Source organism: Helianthus annuus, chromosome 9 (assembly GCF_002127325.2).
Source record: "Helianthus annuus cultivar XRQ/B chromosome 9, HanXRQr2.0-SUNRISE, whole genome shotgun sequence".
NCBI classification, from domain to species: domain Eukaryota; kingdom Viridiplantae; phylum Streptophyta; class Magnoliopsida; order Asterales; family Asteraceae; genus Helianthus; species Helianthus annuus.
The window spans coordinates 183,925,383-183,946,892 of record NC_035441.2 but is presented as its reverse complement, the minus strand read 5'-3'; the positions used below and the strand labels follow the sequence as shown (position 1 = coordinate 183,946,892).

The 21,510-nt window shown below is 36.3% G+C and overlaps 3 protein-coding genes and 1 non-coding gene across 7 annotated transcripts; all 4 read left to right on the top strand.

The window, feature by feature from the left end:
• Positions 1 to 1,410: 1,410 nt before the first annotated feature.
• On the top strand, positions 1,411 to 11,883 carry LOC110880063 (protein TSS). The gene is made up of 22 exons (XM_022128619.2): positions 1,411 to 1,472; positions 1,582 to 1,683; positions 1,765 to 1,826; positions 1,909 to 2,001; positions 2,306 to 2,378; positions 4,843 to 5,175; positions 5,269 to 5,333; positions 5,928 to 6,059; positions 6,138 to 6,179; positions 6,257 to 6,778; positions 6,867 to 7,021; positions 7,103 to 7,562; positions 7,659 to 7,721; positions 7,792 to 8,199; positions 8,275 to 8,367; positions 8,456 to 8,557; positions 8,659 to 8,897; positions 8,991 to 9,174; positions 9,532 to 9,663; positions 9,754 to 9,866; positions 9,964 to 10,039; positions 10,133 to 11,883. The coding sequence occupies exons 2-22, from the start codon at positions 1,614 to 1,616 to the stop codon at positions 11,663 to 11,665; spliced, it is 4,950 nt and encodes a 1,649-aa protein (XP_021984311.1). The 5' UTR covers positions 1,411 to 1,472; positions 1,582 to 1,613; the 3' UTR covers positions 11,666 to 11,883.
• Positions 11,884 to 13,281: 1,398 nt separating this feature from the next.
• LOC110880064 (F-box/LRR-repeat protein 14) lies at positions 13,282 to 18,181 on the top strand. 3 transcript variants are annotated; one of them, XM_022128621.2, is made up of 16 exons: positions 13,282 to 13,395; positions 13,544 to 13,733; positions 13,842 to 13,970; positions 14,084 to 14,291; positions 14,399 to 14,545; positions 14,645 to 14,719; positions 15,196 to 15,267; positions 15,408 to 15,479; positions 15,625 to 15,696; positions 15,800 to 15,871; positions 16,388 to 16,459; positions 16,598 to 16,669; positions 16,758 to 16,901; positions 17,416 to 17,487; positions 17,579 to 17,725; positions 17,806 to 18,181. In XM_022128621.2, exons 2-16 carry the CDS (start codon positions 13,563 to 13,565, stop codon positions 17,988 to 17,990), a joined length of 1,710 nt encoding a protein of 569 aa, XP_021984313.1. In that variant the 5' UTR covers positions 13,282 to 13,395; positions 13,544 to 13,562; the 3' UTR covers positions 17,991 to 18,181. The 3 variants fall into 3 exon arrangements, with proteins under 3 accessions (XP_021984313.1, XP_021984314.1, XP_021984315.1); XM_022128622.2 differs by lacking the exons at positions 13,282 to 13,395; positions 15,800 to 15,871 and having other exon boundaries at positions 13,411 to 13,733; XM_022128623.2 differs by lacking the exons at positions 13,282 to 13,395; positions 15,625 to 15,696; positions 15,800 to 15,871 and having other exon boundaries at positions 13,411 to 13,733.
• A 259-nt stretch (positions 18,182 to 18,440) lies between these two features.
• On the top strand, positions 18,441 to 18,604 carry LOC118482374. The gene has a single exon (XR_004868415.1). It is a non-coding gene; the product is annotated as a U1 spliceosomal RNA (small nuclear RNA).
• Positions 18,605 to 19,431: 827 nt separating this feature from the next.
• LOC110880066 lies at positions 19,432 to 21,508 on the top strand. 2 transcript variants are annotated; one of them, XM_022128626.2, is made up of 2 exons: positions 19,432 to 19,938; positions 21,281 to 21,508. In XM_022128626.2, exons 1-2 carry the CDS (start codon positions 19,681 to 19,683, stop codon positions 21,404 to 21,406), a joined length of 384 nt encoding a protein of 127 aa, XP_021984318.1. In that variant the 5' UTR covers positions 19,432 to 19,680; the 3' UTR covers positions 21,407 to 21,508. The 2 variants fall into 2 exon arrangements, with proteins under 2 accessions (XP_021984318.1, XP_021984317.1); XM_022128625.2 differs by having other exon boundaries at positions 21,275 to 21,508.
• The last annotated feature ends 2 nt before the right edge of the window (positions 21,509 to 21,510 follow it).

Below are 21,510 nucleotides of genomic sequence, written 5' to 3'. Positions count from 1 at the left end.
AACCGGACATCGGGAATATCAAACTCATCTCCGAATCATTTAAATTAATAGGGGACCGCGTATCCGAACCTAACATCGATGGACAATACGCTCTTCGACTATTTGGACCGTGGCTCTCGCACGTCCATAGGCAGGACAAGATGCCACTTTGTATTTTTCCGTAAAATTTGCCATGATTGAACCATTGTAAACGTGTGGCCTTTATTTTGCTTATAGGTTTTGTCTCGATAAGCAAATCAACATCATTTGCATCGCCCGCTCGACCACCGCATTGGTTGTTGAGGTTGTTGAAGATGGCGTTAAAGGCGGAACATTTTCTTCGCATTTTTCTCCATTTGCTGGAAATTTGATCCGGATTGCGGTAAGGATAAAGTTCCATGATGTTGTGGATGGTTTCGTGAACACACTTCTAAAAATCGATTCCTTTTTTAGAGTCACATATGAAACATAAATAAGATATTAAGAACATAATATATAAAAATGATACATATTAAAAACATAATAAATAAAAGTAATATATTAAAAATAGAGTTAACCTCCGTTTTGCTCCTTGTGGTTTGTTCGCTTTAACGGTTTTGTTCCAATTATTTAAAAACGGTCATTTTCCTCATTAATGTTTACATCATGTCACCAGTTTGCTCCCCGGCTCTAATTCCATCCATATTGTATGTTAAATGAAAGGGTATTTTTGTAATTTCAAGTTAACATAGAAGATCCAAGTACCCTTATGTTATACTCGAAATTACTAAAATGCCCTTCCAGTTAACATACAATATGGATGGAGTTAGAGCCGGGGAGCAAACCGGCGACAAGATCAAAACATCAAGGAGGAAAATGGCCGTTTTTAAATGATTGGGGCAAAACCGGTTCGATCATCTAACCAACCAGTAAATTGGTAAAATGACCGGTTTAATAATTGTTAAGGGTGAAGGGAGTGGTTACCTATTCCAAATAGGTAAACTCCTATTTCACCCAATCACACATTGCCATGTCAATTCACCTAAATAAGTTATATAATGCTCAAAAACGTTAACGGTGGTTTACTTAATGGGGTTTAGGTAAACTATTTAAAAAAAGGAAAAATGTGTGATTGGTTGAGAACCAATAGACCCCACCACACACATCTCTCCCCCTCTTCCCTCCCTCTCACCGAATCAGTGAAGGTTCGCCGCATTGCTTAAGCTTGTTCAGTAAACTGGTTGATGGCGGTGGTTTACCGCTTCGGTAAAGGTGTTTACTGTTTACCGAGTAAGTTTGCCCATCACACCGTTCACCCTAAGGTTAGAAACCGTTCACCCTAAGGTTAGAAACCGTTCACCCTGAGGTTAGAATAGAATAGAATAATATTAGTTATGACCTAGAGTTGAGATTATGCTCTTAAAAGGGGCATCACATGTATCTCGAAGAGAGAGAGAGAGTATAGCAAAGGAGAGGTCAGGAAATTTTGAGAAATCCACAAAATCACAAACAGGGTAAGCTCCCAACACACTCTTATCCTCATATCTTCTTCCTTATATATCTTCACATTTCAACCATTTCTTCACTAATTTCTCAAATGGCCTTCTCATTTCTCCACTGAAGAACCTCTTTTCATTTCTCACTACCCACAAGCTATGGCGCCAAGGTCAAGCAGAGCAAAAGGAAACAAGACCAAATCCGACAAGAAGAAGAAAGAAGAAAAAGGTTTCATTCTTTTTCTTATTCTCGTCTTCTCCGATACTAAATCAAATACATGAGCATGTTTTTATTATTTGTTTCCTGCAGTTGTTCCTAGTGTTATTGACATAACAATTGTCACTCCTTATGAAACTCAAGTTATACTCAAGGTACCCACCATAGGAATTCATTTTAAACAAAACTATACTGTTTTTTTGCTTGAATTTAACTTTTTTTGTTACGAAAATGCAGGGCGTTTCCACGGACAAAATCCTCGACGTCAAGAAATTATTAGCTGTTCATGTCGATACTTGTCATCTTACAAATTACTCTCTCTCACATGAGGTCAAGTTTACGATAATTATTGTATTAATTTCATTTCAATTATCAGTTTCTAATATTTTTTCCATAACTACATAAATAATTATTAACCAATAATTGCCCTTTTTAATTCTCCAAGTCTTTATTAGGGATGAGATTTTTGAATTAAGGACTGGTCTTTAAGTTTTAACTTATAAGAAATAATGAAAGATTATTATTTAAAATTTTTAAATTTTGGGTTCTGAAAAAGGACTGTTCTTGTTGTTCTGACTTCTGCAAGTCTGCAATTATTGAGATTGGTTGAAATTATTGGTGGAGGATTGAACAGGTTAAAGGAGCAAAACTGAATGACAGATTGGATTTGGTTTCTTTGAAGCCATGTTTGATGAAGATGGTTGAAGGTAGGTTGTTTTTTCCACCAATACTTCACAAAACTACAAACTATAAACCATCCAATAGGTTTTGAATCATGCATATACTTACATCTGTGTATGTCTACGTGTATGGTCCAAACTTTTGTTTTCCGTCATAGTTACCTACTAATGATCGTTACAATGTCATTATCACAACGTTTGAAACGTATTTGTTATGTATTTTTAAATCGTTAGAAAATCATTACCACTTAAAGTAAGTTAACCTTAAAAATAACGTTGTATAGTTGTCAAATGCTTTGCTTAACTTTATCCGAACAATACAAGAAGTTGAAGATTCAGTATCTCCGTCCGTGGTGGATCTAACTTAAAAATTCAGGGGTGTCTTAAATTTTTTTAGGGATCAGGGGTATCATTTGTATAAAATAAAAATTTTACACTACGTAGATAGAGTTGAATGATATTTTTACACTACGGAGATGGAGTTGAGGAATAGCACCGGCTATCCTCCTTGTACTCCGCCCCTGATCTCCTTGTTATTTTTAAATGTTAATAAGTTAAATAAAATAAAAATTCGAACACTCTTCTAACTTGTAAGTGACTATCATATGCACTGTTATTTATTATTTAAATATTATTATTTATCTGTATATTCTTAACGAAATTCCCAATAACTAGATGACAATATTATCATGTATACTGTATGCCAAAGCCGTACGCGATGGCATCTTTTCCAACGACGAGATTAATTATTTAAAAATTATTTATCTATTAATTAACTACTTAAAACCTTGGGATAAAAGTTGGCTATCGGGATGATAACAAAATCGATTTTATATTAAAGTTTACTATATGTTAGTTTTACAAGAAAACGTGGTTGCAGAGATACATATAATACTTCGAAAAATTCTAGAAAACTTTATAAAATAGTTGAAAACATATGAGTTGTAGCAAGTATTTTTTAGCGTAAATTACAAAAATCGTCCTTTGTAGATGTTTATTGCAAATTGTGTCCCATGTCTTCAATAATTACAGAAAACATACTCAATGTTTGCAAACCTTTGCAAGTTATGTCCTTTAGCACTAACTCAGTTAATTTTTGTGGTTAAATCTGACCAAATGGACCCAACATGAAGGTATTTTTGTGGTTAAATCTGAGCAAATGGATCCCACATGAGAGTAAAATGACCAAAATACCCTCATGTGGGGTACATTTGGTCATATTTAACCACAAAAAATTAACTGAATTAGGGCTAAAGGACATAACTTGCAAGGGTTTGCAAACATCGAGTACGTTTTCTGTAATTATTAAAGGCAAAGGACACAGTTTGCAATAAGTGACATATATAAAGGACGATTTTTGTAATTTACTCTTTTTGTTAATACATAAATGAAATAGAAAAAGAAAACGTGGTTAGCCAACCTATGTTTAAAAAAGGGTTGCTTTCTTCTTTTAAAATTTCATGAATTTTCCATAAAAGTATACTTGTCGTTTTTGTAGCTATATGAGTTGCACTGTGATTTGTAGTATTCTTCTCTGGCCCAGTTTACACCTCCACGAGATATCATTTAACAACTCTTTGTACAATATTTTTATGTATATAACTATGAAACACGTGAAATGTGCATTTAAAATTATAAATGATTTACTATTTCATTCATTATTCGTACGTTAATTTTTTGTTGACTATCGAGTATCCACTTTATTTTATATGTGTACTTTATCTATTTGATTATTTTCGTACGGTAAATTTTTGTTGACTATCGAGTAATCGACTTTATTTTTATATGTCTCTATTTGACTATTTTATATATTTGATTATATCCGTAATTATAAATTTGTTTATATATACACATACCTATAAATAAATATTTGGTTCTGTCACATGTCACAATTATATAATACCAATATTCATATTCTCGTTTATTTTATTTCATCAATTCGAATCTTATTTCCTAATTTAAAAAACTTCTATTTAAAAAATCAATCATATCTTTGTTTAAAAATTCATTTGTAATTCTTTAACTTTCATTAATAAGTACACTATATAATGTTTTCTTTATTCTAACTTGCACAGTACAAATAAGTTAATACTTTACGGGATAGAAAACCTTTAATTATTGAAAAAACTCAGGAAACTCTAAGCTCACAACATTTTTTAACTTTTTTTGAAAAAAATCACACATGTAATATACATGTTTTTAAGGGTTTTGAGCAAAAAAAAAAAAAAAAAAACCGTCGATCAAGTTTTTTCTTAAAAAATAAACAAGTTTTTATGTAACATATGTTACAATCATGTGTAACATATGATACAGTTGCGTCACGCAAAACTTGTTTCTTTTAAAAAAATAAATACCCTCTCGACACTTTTTTTTTTTTTCCTAAAAACTCATATTTTACATGTGTGATTTTTCTAAAGCAAATAATGTCATGCCTAACTTATTCACATATTTTACAATGTATTTTACAAAATTACCCCTGACCTTTTTGAAGAGGACTACACTGACGAGGCCCAAGCGGTGGCCCACGTGCGGAGGTTACTGGACATTGTAGCAACCACCACACGCTTCGCAAAGCCCAAGACCGGAAAAGCCACCGCCGGCGCCGGAGGATCCAAAAAAAGCAGATCTCAAAATGTGCCGCTTTCACCGCCATCTGACGGACCGGAAACCGTTCAAAATGCCGGCTCATCTGAACCGGACACAACCGCCGCTGCAACGTCTCCGGAGCCGGAAAATCTCGATATGGCAGCTATTCAACCGGTTCCGAAACTCTCAGATTTCTACGAGTTCTTCTCGTTTTCAAATCTGTCTCCTCCTGTCTTACGTAAGCTTAGATCTAGTTCTCGATTGTTCAGTTATCGTTTTAGATGAACACCGGTTTAATTAATCGATTTTTTTTTTGTATTTTGATCCTCAGATCTGAAACGAATTGACCGCCAGGATGCACAGGAGCAGCGTGAGGGCGATTACTTCGAAATGCAGGTAAATTTAAACGTTTTGGTTTTGCTTTTTGATGATATAAAACGGTTACTAACGGTTGCACATTAAAACCGTCAAAACCGGACTGTGAATGGTTAGTGTTATAATGTCATAATATATGTGTTCACGATCTGTTCATGAACACTTACCGAACTAGATTTTATGCTTGTGTCCGTTTGGGTTAAGGAAATGAACTTGTTCGTGTTTGTTTGTTAATTTTAGGAATGAAGGAAACGAACGTTGATGAACACAAATGGAAACAAACGAACACAAACAAACGTTCATGAACATAATACATAATACATTGACACTTATTAAATATTTAATTTGTCGAAGTTTAGAAATATTTAAATAAAATATAAAAACTAAAAACACTAATGAACTATCGAACACGTTACCGAACGTTCACCAACATAAATGAACGAACGCGACCTCTGTTCATGTTCGTTCATTTAACTAAACCAATGAAATTTCTTGTCCGTGTTCGTTTGTTTAATAAACGAACGAACACAACCTGCCGGACGGTTCACGAACTGTTCGCCGAACATTTGGTTTGTTTGCAGCCCTAATTAATGATGATTTGTTGTCGATTTGCAGGTTAAGATATGCAATGGAAAGTTATTTCAAGTAGTTGCATCTACAAAGGGATTTTACACCTTGGGAAAGCAGTTTTTGCAAAGCCATTCCCTGGTGGATCTTCTTCAACAGCTCAGCCAAGCTTTTGCTAATGTCAGTATAGTTTGTTTTTATTTATTTATTTCGTTTCCGAAAGTACGAAATATTCACTTTAAAGTCGTAATTATGTAGGCGTATGAGTCATTGATGAAAGCCTTTGTTGAACATAATAAGGTAACATTCCATATGCTTGATAAATATTATACTGGATAAACAATGACTAATGTGAAACTTGCATTGTGATTTATCAGTTTGGTAATCTTCCATATGGTTTTCGGGCAAACACTTGGCTAGTTCCTCCATCCATTTTAGACTCGGGATCAAACTTCCAGCCACTTCCGTTGGAAGACGAGAACTGGGGCGGCGATGGTGGAGGCCAAGGGCGAAATGGTCAACATGACCGTCGACCATGGGCCACAGAGTTTGCGATATTGGTCAGCCTACCTTGCAAAACTGAGGAAGAAAGGGTTGTTCGTGACCGAAAGGCGTTCTTGCTTCATAGTTTGTTTGTTGATGTCTCGATTTTCAAAGCTGTTGCAACCATATGCAAAGTCAGAGATTCTGGTGCAATATCCAACGGTCCTCCTGGATCGATCATGTGTGAGGAACGTATTGGGGACTTGTCTATTACCGTGAGGCGAGATGCAGCTGATGCAAGCGCAAAATCGGAAGTTAAGGTTATCGGGATCGGATCTTCTACTATGTCTTCTGAGGAAGTTGCTTTAAGGAATTTACTTAAAGGAGTAACAGCAGACGAGAGTGCAGTTGTCCATGTAAGTATGCATTGATGGTTGACCCCATCTGATTCCTTTTCTTCCACTGTATGAAAATAAAAAAATATTAATAAGTCGACTTTTGCAGGACACTAGCTCGATGGGTACGGTATTTGTAAGACATTGTGGATATACAGCAACCGTAAAGATTGTTGGTGACATCAAAAAGTCGAAGTTCATGTCACAAGATATTGTGATTGATGATCAGCCTGAAGGTGGAGCTAATGCACTTAACATTAATAGGTATGCACTTGTAATAAATTCATCAGATAAATTCATCGTGATAACAAAAGATTCCTTAAACTCATTTTGTTTCGGTTACAGCTTACGAGCTCTACTTCCAAACTCTAAAAATGCGGAATTATCAGAATCCCAGTCACCTAAGTCCGAACAGGGCGATATCGAATCTTTTAGGTGTCTGGTTAGACGAGTAATAAAAGAAAGTTTGACCAACCTCGAGAAGTCAACAGATTCTGTTAAGCCTATTAGATGGGAATTGGGCTCGTGTTGGGTTCAGCATTTGCAAAAGCAGGAAGCACCATCAGGAGATAACACAGAAAAGACAAATGAAGATAAAGCGGAAGCGGTGGTTAAAGGGTTAGGCAAACAATTTAAAATGCTGAAAAAGCGAGAGAAGAAGGAAAGTGACATTGACTGCTCAGATGATGCAGAAGAAAGCAATTTAGGTCATGAAGAGTCAAACATTGACTCCGAGTTGAAGAATTTGGTTTCAGAAGAAGCCTTCTTACGGTTAAAAGAAAGTGGAACTGGTCTTCACTTGAAGGTTTGTTAATCTTTTTTATAAAAAGCAGAAAAAAACATTTAGTTTACTTGTTTAAGGTGTTTAACAAGGCTAATTACGCTATACATATTGTAACAGTCAAAAGATGAGCTTATTGAGATGGCACACAGTTATTACGATGAAGTCGCATTACCCAAACTGGTACTATTCTGTAAAATAGAAGACATTACCGTAAGTTGGGCACCTTAAGAAAGTTGGTCTTTTTTTTTAGGTAACAGACTTTGGATCACTTGAACTTTCTCCGGTTGATGGGCGCACACTCACTGATTTCATGCATTTAAGAGGGTTGCAAATGCGCTCATTGGGGCGTGTGGTTGAGCTTGCTGAGAAGCTTCCGCATATACGATCTCTATGTATTCATGAAATGGTGACACGTGCCTTCAAGCATATACTCGAAGCTGTTATTGCTTCCGTCGAAAACTTTACCGAGTTGTCAACAACGATAGTTTCAACGTTAAATTTCTTGTTTGGGGACACCAAAAATCAAGAATTTCTTGAAGATCAAAGTCTTAAGTTACAATGGTTACAGTCTTTTCTAGCTAAAAGATATGATTGGAAGATAAAAGATGAATACCAACACTTGAGGAAGATATCTATCCTCAGAGGATTGTGTCACAAGGTAATTATGACATCATTTATGTCGGTTTTTGTCTTTGTGAAAATCTAAACGCTGATAAATTCTGCCATTATCTAGATTGGCTTAGAATTGGCTTCAAGAGACTATGATATGGATAGTCCAAATCCGTTTAGGAGTTCCGATATTATCAGCATGGTTCCCGTCTGCAAGGTAGATCTTTCTCTCTCTCTCTCTCTCTCTCTCTCTCTCTCTCTCTCATCGTAGTAAGTATGTATATTTATATTTATATGTAACACAGCATGTACTATGTTCCTCTGCTGACGGGCGGACACTACTCGAGTCATCGAAAATTGCTTTGGATAAGGGAAAATTAGAAGACGCGGTTAACTATGGAACCAAGGTAACAAACATTGTGTCCTGAAACGAAATTAGAAGGTTTCATTTATAACCAAAAAAAAAAAAACAGAATATGTTAACACTTGTGCATGCTATATATTATAGGCTCTTGCAAAGATGATAGCTGTATGTGGTCCGTACCACCGAACCACTGCTAGTGCGTACAGTCTTCTTGCGGTAGTTCTTTACCACACTGGTGACTTTAATCAGGCAACCATTTATCAACAACGGGCTTTGGATATAAACGAGAGAGAACTTGGACTTGACCATCCCGATACGATGAAAAGCTATGGGGATCTTTCGGTCTTTTACTATCGTCTCCAGCACATTGAACTCGCACTCAAGTAAGTAGAACTGTAGAAGTCATATTTATTAATTAAAAAGGTTTTATTGGCTTCCACCCGTTTTTGATTTATTTTATCGTGAACATTTTACAGATATGTGAACCGTGCTCTGTTCCTTCTGTATTTCACGTGTGGACTCTCTCACCCTAACACGGCTGCAACGTATATCAATGTGGCTATGATGGAAGAAGGGATGGGAAATGTCCATGTTGCCCTCAGATACCTTCATGAAGCCTTAAAATGCAACCAAAGATTACTAGGAGCCGATCACATACAGGTATCATCTTTTTGCAAGATTCACTGCAAGCAAACATGTATATGTTACTCTAGCAAATGCCTGTGACCAATGTTTTGAAAACCGGACTGCCGGGGGTCCGACCGGTCCGATTCACCTTATTAGACCCGTTTTGGGTCAAACCGGCAGTCGAACCGGAGTTTTTAGGGGTTGAACCAGATTTTTATTAAAATATTTCAATTTTACCCTATTTATATTTATAATATTTACGGCATCGCTTGCTTCCTACATCCGGTTCAACCAGCCCAACCATTGGACCGGTATGGAGATCGGTTTGACGTCCGGTCCGGCCCTGAAAACATTGCCTGTTACTAAATAAATTGACTTTTCATATCATAGACTGCTGCTAGCTACCATGCAATAGCTATAGCTCTGTCACTGATGGAAGCTTATTCACTGAGTGTGCAACACGAGCAAACGACGTTACAAATTCTTCAAGCAAAATTGGGGTTAGAGGACCTTCGTACTCAGGTGAGGAAAAACTGATGAAACACTCGACAATATTTATGCATTTTACTTTAATGTATACATGAATAGGACTTATATTCCCGTTGAACACAGGATGCTGCTGCATGGCTTGAATATTTTGAATCAAAAGCTTTAGAACAGCAAGAAGCAGCAAGAAACGGAACTCCGAAACCGGATGCATCTATTGCCAGCAAGGGTCACCTTAGGTATTAATATGGTATATGATATATCCATTTGTACTCTATATCAACTATCCAATAATATAAATTTATGGACCGACATATTTTGACTTCGTTTATGCAGTGTATCAGATCTACTTGATTTCATAAGTCCAGATCAGGATTCCAAGGGAGATTCACAGAGGAAACGTCGTGCAAAGGTAGTTAGTTAGTTATATATTATTATCATGATAAACAAACAATTATATGTATATGAAATGCTTAACTTGACCTTCGAACTAATTGTATAATAGGCATCACCAGTTGGTGAGAAGTCGAATGAACTCCCAACTGATGCACGGAATGATGAAATGATGGTTAATGATCCTGTTGAGACCGTTGTAACAAAAGCAGAATCTACTGTTAAAGAGGATGTAACAGTACAAGAGGTGGTTGTTCAAAAGGTGATGAAGGGTCATAATAGTCATAACACCACTAAACAAGAAAAAATAGTCACAGAAGAAGTTCAAGAAACAATCTCCGATGAGGGATGGCAAGAAGCTAACCCAAAGGTGCGGTCAGGAACCGGTGGTCCGAAAAAGTTTAACCGAAGGCGACCCGAGCTGACCCGACTACATATTAACGGTTCTGAAAAATCTAACAAAGGCCAGAAAGTCACAACACCAACACCAACACCAAGACCTAGTTCGACTGAGTTGACTCAGTCAAAGCATTCAAAGTCAAGTTTGACCAGTGGTGATGAGTTGACTAAGCTTCCCGTGAAGACTTCGGTCTCTAGAATCTCTCCAAGGGTTTCCCCAACTGCAGCAACTCTTAGTGCCATGGCTTCGAAATCTGTGTCGTACAAAGAAGTTGCATTGGCCCCACCAGGTACAGTTTTAAAACCGTTACTCGAGAAAATAGAGGAAGTTGTGGAGGAAAATAAGGTAAAAAGCGATGAACTCGATGGTTCTAATGATGCATTAGAGGAAGTCAAAATTGAAGAAGCTGATGTAGATGAAAAAATACCAGAGGATGAAGTTATAAAGGAAGTCGATATAGTTCACGAGCGTGAGTCAAAATCAGAAGAAGAAATTGAAGATTCCGAATCGAGAATCAACAAATCCGAAAGCAAACTTTCCGCTTCGGCTCAGCCGTTCAGCCCAGGTCAACCTTTGACTCGTCCTCTGACTACAAACGTGTATGATGTTATAGCTAGTCAAGGCATGTTAGCCGAGCCAGTTGGGTTTCCGCCAATCGCGGCCCGTGTCCCGTGTGGACCCAGATCACCTTTATACTACCGGATGACCCAATCTTTCCGGATGAAAAACGGCTTCTTGAAGTATCAAATACCCGGTAGTGGGTTCGGTAACAGCCCGAGAATCATGAATCCACATGCACCCGAATTCGTCCCAAAACGAACTTGGCAAGGCTCAGAGGGTGCAACTAGCGAGAAAACTGAAGGTGACGGGTCAAGAAAAACCAGCTCGGATGCCGAAAAGGCGGAGCTCGCTAGACAGATTTTACTCAGTTTTATTGTGAAGTCGGTCCATGATAACTCAGAGACCCAACCGAAGTCCGAGACAAGTTCGGGTAATGATAAACGGGCTGAATATGGTGACGGGTCAACCGAAGCAGTTGCGAAAGACAGTGCGGTTATAAAGATTCTTTACGGAAACGAAGGACAACAAGAGACGAACAACCCGGAAAATAACAAGGATGGAGACGGTGAAGGGTTTGTGATGGTGACGAAAAGAAGACGAAATAAGCAACAGTTTACGAGTGGGGTAAGTGGGTTATATAACCACAATCAACAACAATCTGTAGTGTCTACTTCGGTACGATGAAGAGAAGTGGTTTAAGTGTGGATGGAAACAATGGGGGATAAGATTAAGTGCAAGTTTAAGTTTAAGAAGGGGTGTTATTTTTTTTGTAACATAATGCAGAGGCTGATGTGGTTGTTATTGTTGTTCCTCTTCATGTAAGAGGTTTTGTATTAGCTAATAATGAAACATATGCCAGAGGTTTTTGCCTTTAAAATAATAAGTATTTGGCTTTTAACTTTGATGCAAAAGATAGAATAAATAAATGGTGTACAATTCATGACATAATATTAGCTCTTATTGGACAAGACAAGTTTATCAGAAGAAACTCTTATAACACCCGTAGTGGAAGAGGTTTTGGGCGTTTTCGGGGGGAAAACGCCCCATCACGCTTGCATCACCGCCTCCGGGCATTTTTGATGGTTTTTTTTGGGCGTTTCCTTAAACACGCCGGATGGAAGAGAGAATGGTCAATGGAACATTTTTTATGGGTTTTTATTTTTATTTTTTTAATTCAATTTTAATATTTAATCATTGCAAGGGGCATTATACCATTACACCCTTTTTAACTTCAAGCTCCTTTGCTGAGTAGGAGGCACATGTCGGATAATGCCCAAGGGAAGGGCTTGAAGTTTAATATAACAAAACAAAGTTCAATTACAATTATATGGTGAGAACTAAGAAGGAAATGTTTAAGGTAATACAATGTCCTCCCCGCCAGCCCCATGTCACTATCCTCTTCCATCTTCCCCATGGTGTCAATCATCAATCGGGTGTGGCGGCCATATTGACCCCTCCTCACCTTCATACTCTATGGCCTTAAAAAGGATAGTTTTAAAGAAAAGCAAACATTTTAGAAACTTTTTAGTTAAAAAGGATAATTTTATGGACAAGGAAACGTTTTAGAAAATTTCAACCACAATGGGTAATTTTAGAGTATTTTTTATTCAAATTCATAGCGGTAGCGTGATGAACCGAAATGATACCGTTCAACAATATTGGTACAAAGTCGATTCTAACCGAACAATATCCTTACCATTATCAGTATTATGACATGACCATTACTTGCATTCGTTTATATGGTTATTGAGGGTAGGGATCCTGTATATTAATCCAGAAGTGTGAGAAGTGTATTATAACACTATATAACACCATATAAACACCGTATAACACTATGTAGTATAGTGTTATATTTGTTATATGGTGTTATATGGTGTTACATAGTTTATATGGTGTTATATAGTGTTATATATAGTGTTATAATACACTTCTCACACTTCTGGATTAATGTAAAGGATCCTCTACCTGGTTATTGATTAATGTAAAACATGTGTAGATTACTTTTGGAGTATATCATGACTTTATTTTTTGATTGCCATACCGAGTGTCCATGCTATACTAATACCATAATAAACAGAAACGATACTGACCGAATTACCAACCGCAACGAATGGATGGAATTGTGCTAGTTTATATAAAGTTTGCCCTTTTGTGTTTAATCAACTTGTATAGAAAAGACATATAAAAACTTCTTTTTTTTTTTTAAATGGACAAAGTGAAAATGAATAAATGATCAAACCATCCCATTTCTAAAAAAGATATGAAAGGATAAAGCAGAGGCGAACAGATTCCACTTAAATGGGACCCACCCTCAACAACCAACTCCGAACCTCTGCATGATTCAACTTCCCTTTTCTCAAAGTCAATCGCCAATGCTTCTTCATTTCATCTTCTGTTTTTGAATATCTCTTTTGGTATGCATGTTTGTTTGGTTTTGCTTTTGATCTTTTATAAATGATGAATGACATTAGTTGTGTCTGTTCACCTATTAATATTTTACTAAAAAAAAAACAGTATGAATTTCACTTAACGTGAATCCATCCATATAACTTGTTTGTACAGATTTGAAGGTTGAATATCCATGGGTGGATCTTCTTCTAGAAACCGAAGCGCGCCTGTCCGTGAACATAGAGGGATTTACAGAAGATATTCCAGAAATGGAAGCTCAAAGTGGCAAGCAACTTTTGATGATAAAGATGGAAAAGCAATATGTCCATCCCTTATGGAATTATGCACTTACAAAATATGTCAAGTATGATATTTCCTTAAAGAGTTGACATGCATGTTAATTCTTAATATACTTTCAACATAGGCTGATAGCTTTTTTTTTTTTTTTTTTTTTTTATTTTATGGTGAACAGCAAGTTCATCAATATGATACCTTCTCCATGCTTCCAGGAGATATTAGCCAGTTGATATTCGACGAGTCGGTTTATTCTCGACGACTTACTTGGAACAATCTCGAGGCTTTTCGAGGTTGCGTTCTGCATGTATGCAATAACAAGTAGCAAGATGGATTTTTTTTTTTTTTTTTTTTTTTTTTACAATGAAGTGATGATCACATTCATCTAGTTGGACATGTACTCAATGACCATTTTTTTAGGATATTGATTTGGGCGAATATCCCGGTGTGGATGATAGTTGGATGGAGGCGATATTCTCACACGGATCAACTTTGCTTTCAGCAGATCTTTCGGGTTCAAATGTTACTGATTGCGGTTTGGTTCATATTAAAAAGTGTGTGAACGTCGAGGCCCTAAACTTGAACTTTTGTGATCAGATTTCGGACGTCGGCCTTGATCACATTAAGGGTATTTCATTTTTCTCTCAAAAAAAAAAAAAAAAAAAATTGACCAAATCAGATTGTCAAACAGACCTTTAGATTAATTATTCATGTACAACTTTTATTCATTTTCAGGTCTTTTAAACTTGACAACTTTAAGTTTGAAAAGAAATAAAAACATTACTGCCGAAGGAATGAGTGCACTTTCGGGTTTAGTGAATTTGTTGAATTTGGACTTGGAAAGATGTACATCGATCTATGGTGGTCTTGTTCATCTAAGATGTATGCTTTCTTCATGTCTGTTTTTGAGATACATTTCAACTATATAACTACATCAACTATATTAACCGCAATAAGCCCGAAATGATACCTTGTTGGCAGGTTTATCAAAGCTTCAAGCGCTTAACCTCAACTGTTGCAACTGTATTACTGATGCCGATATGGAGCCTCTTTCAGGTTACAAGCTATTTGAAATCTGGCCATTTCTGGAGCCTTTTAGTAAAGCTGGCAAATCGTGTCTTAACAGGTTTAACAGGTTTCTGACGGCGCACACAACATAAGTTTCAAACATGATAACGACTCGTTTAACTACTTTCTACCTCATGTTTATAAAACAGTTTTATGTTTTATGTACAAAGATGAATAAATGATAGATCCTAACATTGTAATTTTAATTATTTTAAAAATTAAAAAAGTCAAAGGGTGTATTTTTCAGTCAAACAGGTCTAATCGTGTCTTAACAGGTACCCAATTGTCAGCCCTACTTTTTAGTAGCTTCTTAAAAATTCATATAATGTTTTGTAATTTTGGTACATTTTTTTTTTTCGAATTGATCTCTCTAAATAAACTATGAATGCTATGATTGGTTTTATATGATTAGCAGATCGTACATGTCGTGTTAAGCTATTGATATACACCCTTTTGTGTTACAGAACTAACGAACTTGAAAGAGTTGCAACTTTCCTCTACCAAGGTGACGGATCATGGGGTCGTGTTTCTGAAAGGTCAATCCACTTTGACTTGTGAATTTACATTTTTTTAATCTTGTTTCACATATCACGGGGTCGTGTTTCTAAGATAGGTTTTAACTTTTAAGGCAGATTGGTTCATCATCGATGTTTAATGGAATGTGCGCACTTTTCAGGATTACACAAGCTTGCATTGCTGAATATGGAACTATGCTGCGTTACGGCAGCATGCTTGGATTCACTTTCAGGTCCGTATAGTTTACTGTATGTGTTTTTATTATAATTTGTCCGTAAGGTTCTTTGGGTTGTCGTTAATAGAACAAGTTAGGAGTCGCTAGAAGTGTTTATATATTTTTCTTAATCTCACCGTGTCGGGTCTTATGTTGTATGCAGCTATTGAGGGTCTGCTTCATTTGAATTTAAGCAGATGTAACATGACTGGTGATGGGTGCAATAAATTTTCAAGTAAATCTTCTATTTTTACTGCACTCTTCATGCTGTTTCCCCTGAAAATGTTTGGTTTTTTATTTTTTTTTTTTTTTTTTTTTTTTTTTTTTGGTGCTTTCAGGGCTAAAGGGTTTAAAATCTCTCAATTTAGGATTCAATGATATTTCAGATGATGTTTTGGTACATCTGAAAGGTGCCTCTTATCCTTTCATCATATTTTTACTTTGAGTTAAATGCCATTTTAGTCCCTGTGGTTTGGGCGCCATTTTGCCAGTTTAGTCCAAAGGTTTCATTTTTAACCTGTGGGTCCAAAAAAGTTTTACAGTTGCCATTTTAGTCCACTGGGTTAACTTCATCCATTTTTTCCGTTAACGAGAAGGCCAATTCGGTCATTTTATATGGCTGAATTGCCCTTTTAGTTAACAGAATTACATACAAAATGACCGAATTGGCCTTTTCGTTAACAGAAAAAATGGATGAAGTTAACCCAGTAGACTAAAATGGCAACTGTGAAACCTTTTTGGACCCACAGGTTAAAAATAAAACCTTTTAACTAAACTGGCAAAATGGCCCAAACCACAAGGACTAAAATGGCATTTAACTCTTTTACTTTTATCAATTAAATATAAAACTAAAGTTTTTGTCGTATAATAATGAAAGTATCATGCTCATATAAGTGTATATGATGCTTTTGTACTACACAATGCAGGTTTGATAAATTTGGAGAGCTTAAATCTGGATTCATGTATAATTCGTGATAATGGACTGGTTCACTTAGCAGGTGGTCTATATTTCTGTTCTCTTTATAAATTTTGTAAATAATTAATATGTTAAACCGTCAATCGTTTATCGACTTGTTTAAGTTTTTTATATTAAAATTAAGCTGATGTGCATATTTTTATTGGTGCATGAAGCACAGGCCTTCATCGTTTAAAATGTTTGGAATTGTCTGATACATTAGTTGGAAGCAACGGTCTTCGTCATCTCTCAGGTTACACTTTTTTTGTTTGTAGTCGATGCAGTCCGTTAGAAAAGTTTATTATCATACATATTGGATTGTCTTTTAACTCTTGCTTCAGGGTTGGTGAATCTCGAAAGCTTAAATCTCTCATTCACTGCTATTACCGATGGAGGTCTAAAACATTTGTGTGGATTATCAACTCTTAAATCACTTAATTTGGATGTTCGCCAGATTACAGATACCGGACTTGAAGCTCTTACAAGTAAAAGGATATATCATTTTCTTATATATATATATATATATATATAGGGGATGGTTCAAATGAAAACCACTTTTATTGTGAAAACTTGAAAACTAACTAAAAAAAGCCTAAAAAACACACAAATTTTTTTTTTCAATTTTTTTTTTATAAAAATCGCTAGTTTTTATATATAAAAAAAACTTTTTTTCAAAAAAAAAAAAATTGTGTAGTGCACATGTGTAATAATACACATGTGTAGTACACATACACATGTGTAGTATTACACATGTGCACTACACAAATTTTTTTTTTTTTTTTTTTTTGAAATTTTTTTTATATTAAAAAACCTGTGAAATTTGGTTTGCAAAAAAAAAAAAAAAATTTGTATGTTTTTTTGGCTTTTCTTAATTAGTTTTCGAGTTTTCACAATAACTAGTGGTTTTCATTTCAACCTTCCCCTATATATATATATGAATGTCAAAAGGTGTTGCATGAAATTATAACAAAAGATGGCAAAATTATGTGTTGGATGCAGGTTTGACCGGATTGACTCATCTGGATCTTTTTTGTGCACATATAACCGAAGCAGGAACCATCCATCTTCGGAGTATGCTATGCGTAACTCTCACAATAATCGTGTCTTACACGTAAAGTTGTTCTGTTTTGACACAAAAATTTCAATTTTGGTTTCCGTGCAGATTTTAAAAATCTCCAGTCTTTGGAAATATGTGGTGGGGGATTAACTGATGCCGGCGTTGCAAATATCAAGGATCTTCGCTCGTTGATGCTTTTGAATCTGTCACAAAACTACTGTCTGACAGATGCATCTTTGGAGTTGATTGCTGGTATGTTTATATAATTTAAACAGCTTGATCAACATGAGTACAAAACTAAACAATAATGCGCTATTTGTCGTACGTTGCAGGTTTGACTCAGTTGGTTTCCTTAAACTTATCAGACTCGAGAGTAACGAGTGCAGGATTGCAGCATTTGAAGCCACTGAAGAAGTTGAAATCGCTGAGCTTAGAGTCAACCGAGGTGACTGCAAATGATATTAAAAGTCTTCAGGAAAATGACCTCCCAAATTTGGTAACCTTTCGTCCTGAGTAAGTTCTTGTGACGAAAAGTGACCTTTTGTGGTCTTTTTTTTTATATAAAGTCGGGAAGTATCTATTACGTTAAGTGGCGGTTTTGTCCTTCTCTTTGTGTTGGGATTGAGTGATTTTGCATTTGAAGGTTTGAATTGTTGAGACAAATGTATGCAGTAAGGATAAAGTTTTTTGTTTCATGTGGTTTGATTATGTGGAGGGTATTTCTTTCCTAACCAAATAGTATTACATCACATGTAATTTAGCTAATGAAAGCTCTGATGCGGAAAGGTGCTTGACTTAAGTGAAGAAAAATAAGTTAAGATACGTAAACTTGGTGTAATTTAGAAGTATGGATTATGTAACCTTTTCCGTTCAAAAAAAAAATGCTATGTTTGATCCCACATCGGGTGGCAAATACAGGGAAAAGGGGAGCTGGTAGTATAAAAAGAAAGGGTGGGCAATGTAAAAGGCACTTACCTGGACGGGGTCTTTGGGCGATCAAGAAGGCTCATGGCCTAGGTTGGTGATCTCCATTGCACATTACGGAGAGGTGCCCATCTAAGGTCGGCCCAAGTTGGTCGAACCTACGTCATAATTTGTGTTAGTGGGGGCCTGTGTTCGCGCGGCCCCTATCCAATTATTTAGTCTTGATTTTTTTATTATATTTTGAGATCTTGGATTAGGCTGTTTTGTTAAAAAAAAAATAGACCATAAGCTCTTAATAATAAACACAATTCATAGTGATACTGATTTTTCGAAACGAGATTTAAAAATTCTACACAAGAGTCTGGATGTGGATGTTTGTGAAGTACATGTAAAAAACAATTAAGTTGATGTCCGTCAAGTTTAGATGTGAAACCATGTATGTGCTAAAAGACAATTGAAACCGTATAGAATTTTCTTTTTACATCTAAGAGTTTTGACCCGGTTTATTTCCTTCCCATAGTTTGCAGTTATGATATAATTTATTATGGGGAAAATTACGAAAATAGACAATGTTGACCAAGACTTTTCCAAAATAGACACGCTTTTTTCAACTTTTCAAAGTGTTTAGACCAATCAGAAAGCGACACCTAAGTTTCAACAGGTACTTTTTGCCACAGAAATTCATGTTTAGCCTTTTTATCTTAACATTGTCTATTTTTCGTAATTTTCCCCTTTTTATCTTATTTTTTTTATTTTGGTCACATGGCTTGGGCTTTAAGAAAATTGTTGTCATTCATGTCATGTCAGCTTTTAGTACTAAAGCAACCATGCTCCAAACTTATGTTTCACACCTTTTATTAGATCAAACTTAGGACAATCAACAGCTTATATTAATCCCACAATCAATAGCAATATTTGGATTGTCACTTTTCTCGGATCTAAGAAACAATTTGGTTACGTTGTTCATTTATCGACTGCATTTGATGTACGCATCCCTATGCTCCGCGTGTCAGACGTTTGTCTTTATGCTCCCAGTTGAAACTCTGGTCCCGCTTCTTGCAGCCAAAGTTGGCCTCAAACTCTGCTGCCTTTTGGCGTTATCGTTTGTACACTAAAGGTGGCGCCGGCTTATACAACCACTTACATATGAATCAAAGAAAATGGCCCTTGTTAACTCACATGGCATTTCTGCAATTTTCTGAAACCATTAATTATTGCGGTTTACCAACCGTCACTACGAGGTTATAAAACTTGAAGACATTGTCGGTTGAGGGAGGTAAGTTATGGAGTCTAAAGCAATGATGCGTTCGAGTGAAGTAAAACTGAAGGTTGATTGCAAAAGAAAGTTTCATGCACATGAAGTGTTGCAGCTTAAGAAGAGATTGACACATCTTGAAAAAGAAGTAAACATGATGAAAGAAGAAATGTTTCGGAACAGAACAGAAAGGAAGGCGTTGTTGGACGAGGTTTATCGGCAGTTGAAACTCGTTCACTTTTCGCTTCTGCCGGAAAACCAGACTCTTGGATGCAAATTCTATGTGGTAAGATACAAGTTCTTTTAGTTTTTTGGTTTTGAGTAGGGTGTAACTATTGGCACACCAATGTGCAAGTGCTTTTTGTCCTATAGGCACACCCTGCAGTGTCGAGCTGTGGCCAAAGCGCGACGTTTTGGTCCGGTCAACCAGACAAGGACTGACGGGTGTCTGACGGGTCTGTTGACCGGACCAAAACGTCGAGCTTTGGTCCTGTCAACCAGACAAAAGACTGACCGGGTGTTAGTCTTTTGTCTGGTTGACAGGGCCAAAGCGCGGCGTTTTGGTCCGGTCAACAGACCCGTCAGTCTTTTGTTGGTTGACCAGACCAAAACGCAACGCTTTGGACACAGCTTGACACTGCAGGGTGTGCATATAGGACAAAAAAACACTTTTTTGGGTGGCTATCTACACACCAAGTGTGTAGATAGTTTGAGCCTTTGAGTATAATGCCATTTTCGTCCTTGAGGTTTGGCCAGTTTTGCGACTTTCGTCCAAAGGTTTGTTTACTTTTTCCGCATCTGGATCCAAAAGGTTTGAAAATTTGCCATTTTCATCTGACTCGTTAACTCCATCCATTTTTCTCCGTTAAGTCGAGGGTATTTGCGTCTTTTTTGTTAACTTAAAAGGGCAGTTCAGTCTTTTCCACTTTATGCAAAAAGACTGAATACCTTAAAAAAAGACCGAATTGCCCTGAATTAACGGAGAAAAATGGATGGCAAGATTAACGAGCTAGATGAAAATGGCAAGATTTCAAACCTTTGGGATCCAGATGTGGAAAAACAAACCTTTGGATGAAAATCGCAAAACTGGCCAAACCTCAAGGACGAAAAAGGCATTATACTCTTTGTTTTTTTAATAAATTTCAAGTAAACTGCCAAAAAGGTCCCGGAGGTTTGGTCATTTTTGCCACTTTAGTCCAAAACTCAAACTTTTTAAATATGGGTCCCTGTGGTTTCAATTTTGTTGTCATTTTCATCCAAAATCAAAATCTGGTCAGATTTTTCAGTTAATATCCAACTTTTTTTTTGTCTTTTTCCTCCCTTTTATGGAAGGGCAAAATGGTCTTTTAACGTTTTATTATAATAAACTAAAAAATCTAACCCTTTTGCTCTTCATTAAAAGGAGGAAAAAGACAAAAAAACTGGATGTGAAGTGAAAAATATGACCTAATTTTGCTTTTGGATAAAAATGACAACAAAATTGAAACCACAGGGACCCAGATTCAAAAGATTTGAGTTTTGGACTAAAGTGATAAAAGTGACCAAACCCCAGGGACCATTTTGGCAGTTTACTCATAAATTTCTCTAACAAACTTTGATTTTTTTATCCAACTGTTTTCAAGAAACAGGAAGGAGGGTTGTCTCAAGTTTTATATGAAGATCAAAATCCATCAGTGTTCATCAGAGAAGCAAATTCAGTGGAGGATCCTGCTCCTGCTCAAAGTATAATACCAACAACAAAAAACATACCATAAAAACACTCGATTTGGTTATGCGACTACGGTCTTGTATTATCATTCAACTTAAGCGATTTAATATAATACCGGCTATCTTTGATTAGTGGAGCTTTTGTTATTTT

What these genes read in the sequence shown, in the direction of transcription:
- LOC110880063 (XM_022128619.2), top strand. Translation starts at nt 1,614, where the DNA reads ATGGCGCCAAGGTCAAGCAGAGCAAAAGGAAACAAGACCAAATCCGAC. An exon ending in ATTACTCTCTCTCACATGAG is followed by an intron (nt 2,002 to 2,305) that starts GTCAAGTTTACG and finishes AGGATTGAACAG; the next exon opens with GTTAAAGGAGCAAAACTGAA. An exon ending in AGAGGAAACGTCGTGCAAAG is followed by an intron (nt 10,040 to 10,132) that starts GTAGTTAGTTAG and finishes ATTGTATAATAG; the next exon opens with GCATCACCAGTTGGTGAGAA.
- LOC110880064 (XM_022128621.2), top strand. Translation starts at nt 13,563, where the DNA reads ATGGGTGGATCTTCTTCTAGAAACCGAAGCGCGCCTGTCCGTGAACAT. An exon ending in TTCGAGGTTGCGTTCTGCAT is followed by an intron (nt 13,971 to 14,083) that starts GTATGCAATAAC and finishes CCATTTTTTTAG; the next exon opens with GATATTGATTTGGGCGAATA. An exon ending in TGGACTGGTTCACTTAGCAG is followed by an intron (nt 16,460 to 16,597) that starts GTGGTCTATATT and finishes CATGAAGCACAG; the next exon opens with GCCTTCATCGTTTAAAATGT.
- LOC110880066 (XM_022128625.2), top strand. Translation starts at nt 19,681, where the DNA reads ATGGAGTCTAAAGCAATGATGCGTTCGAGTGAAGTAAAACTGAAGGTT. An exon ending in TTGGATGCAAATTCTATGTG is followed by an intron (nt 19,939 to 21,274) that starts GTAAGATACAAG and finishes ACTGTTTTCAAG; the next exon opens with AAACAGGAAGGAGGGTTGTC.